Source organism: Microtus ochrogaster, linkage group LG1 (assembly GCF_000317375.1).
Source record: "Microtus ochrogaster isolate Prairie Vole_2 linkage group LG1, MicOch1.0, whole genome shotgun sequence".
Classification (NCBI taxonomy): domain Eukaryota; kingdom Metazoa; phylum Chordata; class Mammalia; order Rodentia; family Cricetidae; genus Microtus; species Microtus ochrogaster.
In genome coordinates this window covers 41,870,552-41,877,971 of record NC_022027.1, presented here as the reverse complement: position 1 = coordinate 41,877,971, position 7,420 = coordinate 41,870,552, and the positions used below count along the sequence as shown (strand labels likewise).

The 7,420-nt window shown below is 48.0% G+C and overlaps 1 protein-coding gene across 2 annotated transcripts in view; it reads right to left on the bottom strand.

The window, feature by feature from the left end:
* The window catches only part of Rufy3 (RUN and FYVE domain containing 3), an 82,723-nt gene extending 75,307 nt beyond the window's left edge, over positions 1-7,416 (bottom strand). For both annotated transcript variants that reach the window (XM_005359454.3, XM_005359455.2), the window contains exon 1: positions 7,086-7,416. In XM_005359454.3, coding sequence (XP_005359511.2) covers positions 7,086-7,416 — 331 coding nt within the window. The remainder of the gene's footprint in view (positions 1-7,085) is intronic.
* Positions 7,417-7,420: the final 4 nt, after the last annotated feature.

Genomic DNA, 7,420 nt, shown 5'->3' with positions numbered 1-7,420 from the left:
AAAAAAAAAAGAAAGAAACAAGATTCCAGGTTGTTTTTCTTTTCTTCCCTTCCTTTTTGACAGGGTCTTGGTATATAGCCCATGTTGGCCTCCTCTTAACATACTCCCACCCCAGCTTCCCAAAGTACCTTTTCCAGTGTATACAAGATTCAGGCACTTAACACACACAGGGCAAGAACAGTGTGTTAACTTGGAAAGACTGAAGGAAAAACAAGGACTACACTAGCCGCGCCACAGGTGTCCAAGAAGTTCCAAAGTCCCCGCCACACACGTGGGCCAGTCAGTACATACATAAACTATTCTATCAAATTTATGACTTATGGATTTCACTGATAGCAGAGATGGTTTTAGTAAAGAACAAATTCTATAGGGCTGTTGCCTGAAAAGACAAACCCAATCTAGGCTGTGATTTCAGATGAAAGAAAAAGGAAAGGAGAGGTTCTTGGTAGAGCCACGTCGCCTCTAGAAGCAGAAAGTCCTCAGGGAGTCCTGTCACCAGAGAGACACCAAGGAACCTTTCCCAACTAACTCATCTGTTTGTCCCTCCCGGTTCCCCCTCTCTCTTGAGACAGGGTCTCACTGTGCAGCCCTGGCTGGCCTGGAACTCCCTCTGTAGAGATCAGGTTGGCCTTGAATTCAGAGATCCACCTACCTCTGCCTTTGTCCATTTCTTTCTACCAAACAGGAAACAGTGTTAGCTACTTTAGAATTAAATAAAGTGCTGGCACAGCACGGCACGGCACAGAGCAAGCGGTAAGTAGTGCCTGCCACCATCATTACAGTGTTTCTGCTTCTGAGAATGCGAGAAACAAAACATGATTCTCTTCACGACAAATTTGTAAAGACGTTTCTGAGAGCAACTCAGGAAAAAAGCAGATGCGAGCAAAGCGTACACTGTGATGATCTTCACGTTGTGAGGAAGGAGGAGTGATGGGTCAGAATTCTCCCAAGTATTAACATTGTAAAAGGGACAGCAGTGTTGAAGCCCGTATTGGGCCTACACAGCAGAAGTAGAGAAACAACCGTGGAGAGTCCCTAACAGATTCTAAAGTTAGAAGATTTACATTCTAGATGACTTCTGCTTTCCCAGGCCTCTTGTCCTGCCGATCTCTTCTCATGCCCTTGAACAGACCTTACACTATTCTTTCAAACTCTCTCCCCTCTGCCCCATTCCCAGTCCTTCCAATATCAGCTGCTGAGCATCCAGTCCACTTGATACCAAACAAGATTAGAGCCATGTCAGGCGGTGGTGGCGCACTCCTTTAATCCCAGCACTTGGGAGTTGGGAGGCAGAGGTAGACGGATCTCTGTGAGTTCAAGGCTAGCCTGGTCTACGAGAGCTAATTCCAGGACAGGCTCCAAAGCTACAGAGAAACCCTGTCTCAGAAAAAAGAAAAAGAAAAGGAAAGGATTCGAGTTAGGGGGTTGCTAAATAGGCTTTACCAAGAGGAATGCCATTCTGGCCAGGAGCCTTGGGAAGTTTTAGGACTATGGATTTTTTCCACAGTTATCCAGAGAACAGCTGCAGTAAACAGGGTATAGCAGTGCACACCTGTAACCCCAGCACTGAGAAGGATGGGGTACAAGGATCTGAGTTTGAAGCCAGCTGTGGCACATCCTATAGACACAGAGAAAAGGACATGGACAGGTCACAATCTTATTAGTGCCCTCTAAGTGCCCCTGCTTTGTAATTCTGAAAATACTTCCTTCCATATAATTTGTTTTGCTTCTTTCTTCCTACATTGGTGATTAAACTCAGGACTGTTGCATGCTGCTCACAATTTTGATCCAGGCTCAATTCTCAGTACTGACATGGCAGCTCACAACCATCTGTAACTCCAGTTCCAGAGATCTGATGTCCTTTTCTACACGCGCACATGGTACAGACATACATGCAGGCAGGACACCCATACACATATTTTTAAATCTAGAAGTTCCTTGCACACATTATGGATTTGCAAGTGCACACCCGAAAATCAAGTTCATCTCCATGTCTCATCATCAGAACTATCAGGAGTCACCCGTGGTCCTCACTGCTGGATAGTCTTTGAAATGGGTAGTCACAGTGATACTGGCTTTTTTGAGATTTTTATCCCCCTCTCCCCACACCCTTATTCCTCTTCTAGCTCTTCTCAGTCTCAAACAGGCACACAAAAGACAGGATGGACAGTGTCTTCTTTATGAACGAGACGTAGTTTGTATACTGCTCCAATGGGAAAAAATGACAAGAGGTGTGGGCTCTTTTTCTTGCACAACCTTAAACATAAGTATCTGCTATAGCTCTGGGAGTTGGACAAAGAGAACTACTGGCGGCTGTGGCGGCGCATGCCTTTAATCCTAGACCTTGGGAGGCAGAGGCTGGCAGAGCGGAGTTTGGTCTACAGAAAAGAAGAGAATGGCCGGGCGGTGGTGGCGCACGCCTTTAATCCCAGCACTCGGGAGGCAGAGGCAGGCGAATCTCTGTGAGTTCGAGACCAGCCTGGTCTACAAAAGCTAGTTCCAGGACAGGCTCCAAAACCAGAGAAACCCTATCTCGAAAAACAAAAAAAAGAAAAGAAGAGAATTACTACAGATAGAGGCTGTGTGTTTCGGGGGTGGGGAGGTCAGCCTTTTGATACACAATCTTGCCATCTACAAAGCTCTTGCTGAAGAACTGTGTAACCAAGTTTAAAACAACTAGGCCAGCAAGATGGCCCATCAGGTAAAAAAACACTTCCTGTACAAGCCTGATGCCCTGAGTTCGATTCTTGCAACCCACAACAGAAGGAAAGAACCAATACCCCAAAGCTGTCTTCTGACCTCTCCGTGTGTGCCCGCTCACAATTACACACACTGGACCATGTCTGTTTCCTGTTGCTTCAGGAGAAACTCTGTGACAAAAGCAACTTCCAGGAAGAAAGGACTCACTTGGCTGACAATGCAAGGTGGCAAGTCTATCATTGTGGGAAAGTCAAAGCAGGAATTTGAAGCAATTAGTCACATCCACAGACTTATACTTAGCACCCTCTATACTTACACAGTCCAAGATCCCCTGCCCAATAATGGTGTTCCCCACAATGCAAAGGTCTTTTTTGCTTCTATAATATAACAAAGATAACACCTCACATCCATATCCATGTGACAACCTCATCTACATAATCCGCCATTGAGCGGCTTTTCCCAGGTGATTCTAGACTGTGTGAAGCTGATAATTAAAGCTCCTCGTGCCCCCTCCTTCTCCGTCTCATTTTTTTTTTTTTTTTTGGTTTTTTCGAGACAGGGTTTCTCTGTGGCTTTGGAGCCTGTCCTGGAACTAGCTCTGTAGACCAGGCTGGTCTCGAACTCACAGAGATCCGCCTGCCTCTGCCTCCCGAGTGTCCGTCTCATGTTTTAAGTGAGTTTACAACTCTGTGTTGTGTGTTGTTTACTCACAACAAGACCTGTATGGTGTAACAGAAAAAGGAAGGCATTAAAAGTCAACTGCAAGACAGCTGATCAGAAGTCACAGGTCACATATATCAAGAGGGAAAAGAGACCATGAAATATGAACGTAGATGCACTCGAATTATGAAAAAGTCCTGGAAGTTAATCCAGTTCAAAAGTGTGGTGTCATCTGACATTGAATGTGATGGGGTGGTGGTCCTGGGGCCCACAACACAGAAAGGCACTTGGCATGTCCAACACTTGTCCCATAAAACATCTAAGCAATGGCAGCGGATCTATGTGCTATTTGTAGTTATTATACGGTTAATTTTCAAAAGTATGGTAGAGAAGATAAAATTTAGGAACGAGAGCATAACCAGTCGTGGCGGCACACGCCTTGAATCCCAGCACTCAGGAGGCAGAGGCAGGTAGATCTCTGTGAGTTCATAGCCAGTTTTGGTCTGCAAAGTAAGTTCCAGGCTAGCCAGCGCTCCACAGTGAGATCTTCTCTCAAGGGGGAAAAAAATTGAGTATCAAAAACCAAACAAGCAAGAAATTATTCAGAAAGGAACAAAAATCCACCGTAGCTTATCAGAAGCCACCTTTTGACTCTTTCATGTTGATTTTATGAACGCTATAGCCAATACAATTTTATGCCAAATATATAAACCCTAAAAACCTTAGGGTAGGTTATCTCTTCTGTTTGGATACTTCTTTGTGCTCACACTGTTATTTAACAACACAGCTTTCTGAATTCGGGTTAACATAAGAAATCAGCACAGGACAAAGGTGATGGGACCCCACTGGGGAGTTAGAGGCAAGTGGATCAGGAGATCAACACCGCTCTTGATCACGCAACAAAGCTGAGGCTATTCCTGGCTAAATGAGAGTCCGCCTCAAGCAAACAGGCATGTAAAAACAGCCACAGTTTCTAAAATAACAACAGTATCTTAACACAGTGTTAAGGCTAGTGCATTTTATATACGTTTGGGACACAAATCAGGAAGTGAAAACTGGGTTCTAAGGGTATGGTGGCACACACTCACAAATCCCAGCATCTTAGAGGCTAAGGACAGAAGACAACTTCAAGCTCAAGGCTAGTCTGAGCTGTCTATCAAAACTGTATCTCTCAAAGAAAAAAAAAAGGGTGTGGGAAAAGAAAGGGTTCTAAGCAAAACATGGCTACAGTACAGTCATTTGGGGCTGAGTTTGAGTCCATGTGCTGTCCTGGTGGTAAGACAGAGGCCTTTACCCTTCTGACATTTGCACAGTTTCTAAAGCACCAATAAAATCATGTGAAAACAAAACTCAAAAGAAGTACTTTGATTTGAAATTTGGATAAAGTATTCTTCAACAGTTTAGAGAGACAGTCAAGTGGTTAAGAGTGTACTGAAGTCCCAGAGGACCCGAGCCCGGTTCCCAGCACCCACACCTGGCAGCTCACAGCTGTCTGTAACACCAGTGGGTATCCAATGCCTGCGGGCACTGGCATTTCCTTACACATGCATACATATGTGTAATTAAAAACAAATCTTTTCAGGAGTATGTAGCACGGCATAGTGGTGCATACTTTTAATCCCAGCACTTGGGAGTCAGAAGCAGGTGGATCGCTGTGAGATTGAGGCCAGCCTGGTCTACAAAAAGAGTTTCGGGACAGCCAGAGCTACATAGTGAGACACAGTCCAGGATGCTTTTCTAGAATGAACAGTCAATAACTAGTCAAGCAGAGGAGGGGGGAGTCACGCTTTCTCAGCATTCTTCTGAGCTTTTATACCTGAACTGTTTCAGAAAAAAAAAGTTAATTCTAAGACGTTTATGTGCTAAGACATCAGTCCACATGCTAGTACCATGACCACAGTGTAACATCACACACATGACCTTGGTGGCAGAGTGCTTGCTTGGCACGTGCAAGATTCAACCCCAGAAACTTTGATTCCTATCATGGTCACACTTAGCTCCTCAGTTCTAATAATACTTAAAAGTAAATACTTGAAAATAAAGTCAGTCTTTACTGAGCAGAAAGAGTCAAACAAAATCAAGAGGAATTAAAATAATCCCTACAATTGGAAATAGCCAACAGGCGAAAACAAAATCTATGTCAAATCATGTGGAGTTGCTGCACGGAGAACTCCTCAGAGTGCCTCCTTCATTCTACAGTGATGCCGTTGTAACAAGCAGAACACACGGAAAAGGAACAGAACAGCTGCACAAAGCAAGCCTATTCCTCGAAAATGAAAAGTATTCAGCATGGAGAAAATTCTTAATTTACCTCCTCCGCCATACAAAAGGACTCAACTACTACCTGAATTCTTCCTATCTGGAGATTAGAGTACACACCTCAAACAAAATGCGGTATTTGTTAAGACTCAGCCAGGTCAATCTAGGACCACTTTTTAGGCAAGCAGAGAGGCAACACGAGACTTGCACTTGCTGAATCCAGTAGATCCATCCTGCTAACTTCCTGATGTACACTACAATCTCAGTTTTGGATATCTGATGTTTGGTTAAAGAGCACCGTCATGGAAGAGAAGGAATCTGGGTCATGTTTGTTTCTCTTAGGTTTACTGAGGACAAATAATGTAATTTAATCTGATCTTCAGCTTCCTCATTTGAAAAGGGGGCACTGTACACTCACAGAGACTTGAAAGCCATGATAATCACGGTACATGTGCATAGAAGACATTCAACAAATGTTTATCTTTTCCACAGGGTTGGACGGGGAGACAGAAAAGGCCAAGTCAGGTTCTTGGTTGCAGAGAGCTGTCAAATCAAAAAACTCACCGAAGAGCTTTAAAAATACGGAGGGAGAGGCAGCTTCACTTACCCCAGGCAACTTTCTCTCCCTTTTCAAAACTCCTACCTATAGCAAGGTGTTTGGCATTTACAGTAGCATCTTTTGAGTTATCAGCGACATTTTCTTATCGAAAAAGGTCTTGTCTCTTTAAACCATCCCGACACTTCAGTCCTCACATTACCTATTCTTATAGGCCGGCTCATGGCCAGCAGCAACAAACATTTGTTGCCCGAAACAGCATCGGTGGCGGTGGCGGAGACGGCGGCGGCGGAGGGGGGGGGGTGTTAGTCGCTGCATTTAGGGGGCTAGAGAGTGGCCATGGCTTTAAGGCGTGGAAGCATCTTCCTGACAAAAGACACAACACTGGGAGGTGCCCTTTCCAAGCCACACTTTCTCTTTCCTTCCTCTCGCGCACCCCGAAACCATTTTGCTTCTCACTTGAGCGGTGGGGTAGGGGGTGGTTACGACTCTCACTTATGGGTTTGGGGACCGCTCCTAGAAATTCCCTCGCCCGCCGGGCTGAGGCCGCAGGGCGGCGGCGCGGCAGCCACACCTACTTGGCCAAGGCGGCTGGGAACCGGCGGGGGCGCATCAGCCGGACCCGGACGCCAGCTCCGCGGTTCCTCCGGGAAGGGCGCCAGTGCGCGGCGCCGCCGGCCGGCGCCAGGGGACGCCTCGGTTCCAGCACGTGGAGGCCGAGGGGGAGCGAGGCCTGGGCGAGACGAGAGGTGGATCCCACCGAGGGGACACCGCCATCGAGGGGCACAGCCACAGCCCCCGTCCCCGCGCGCGGACCCCCACCAGCCCCAGCCCGCGCGGCTTCGGAGCCCGGCGAGAGGCGGGGCTCTGCTGAGCCGGTCGCCGCCGCGTCCCCGTCCCCAACACTCACGGTGCTTGCCGCCGCTGCCGCCGCTGCCGCCGCTCGGGTAGCTCAGAAGCAGGAAGGGCAGCGGGGAGCCGGGCGACGGCGGGGTCCTCCAGGCGCGCTGCGGCGGGGGCCGCGCCGCGAAGCCCGCGCCTCCATCGCCCGGGTACAGCAGGAAGAAGGGGGCGGCCACCGGCGAGTCCGGCTCTGAGGGCCCCGCCTCGTCGTCCCGGTCCGTGCCGCGGGCGGCAGCACCGCGCGGTTCCTCGGGCTCCTCCGATTGCCGCTCCCCGCCCCTCTCCGGGTCCTCGCCGCAACTTTGAGCGGCCGCGCCGGGCGGCGGGGACTCAGCCATCTCG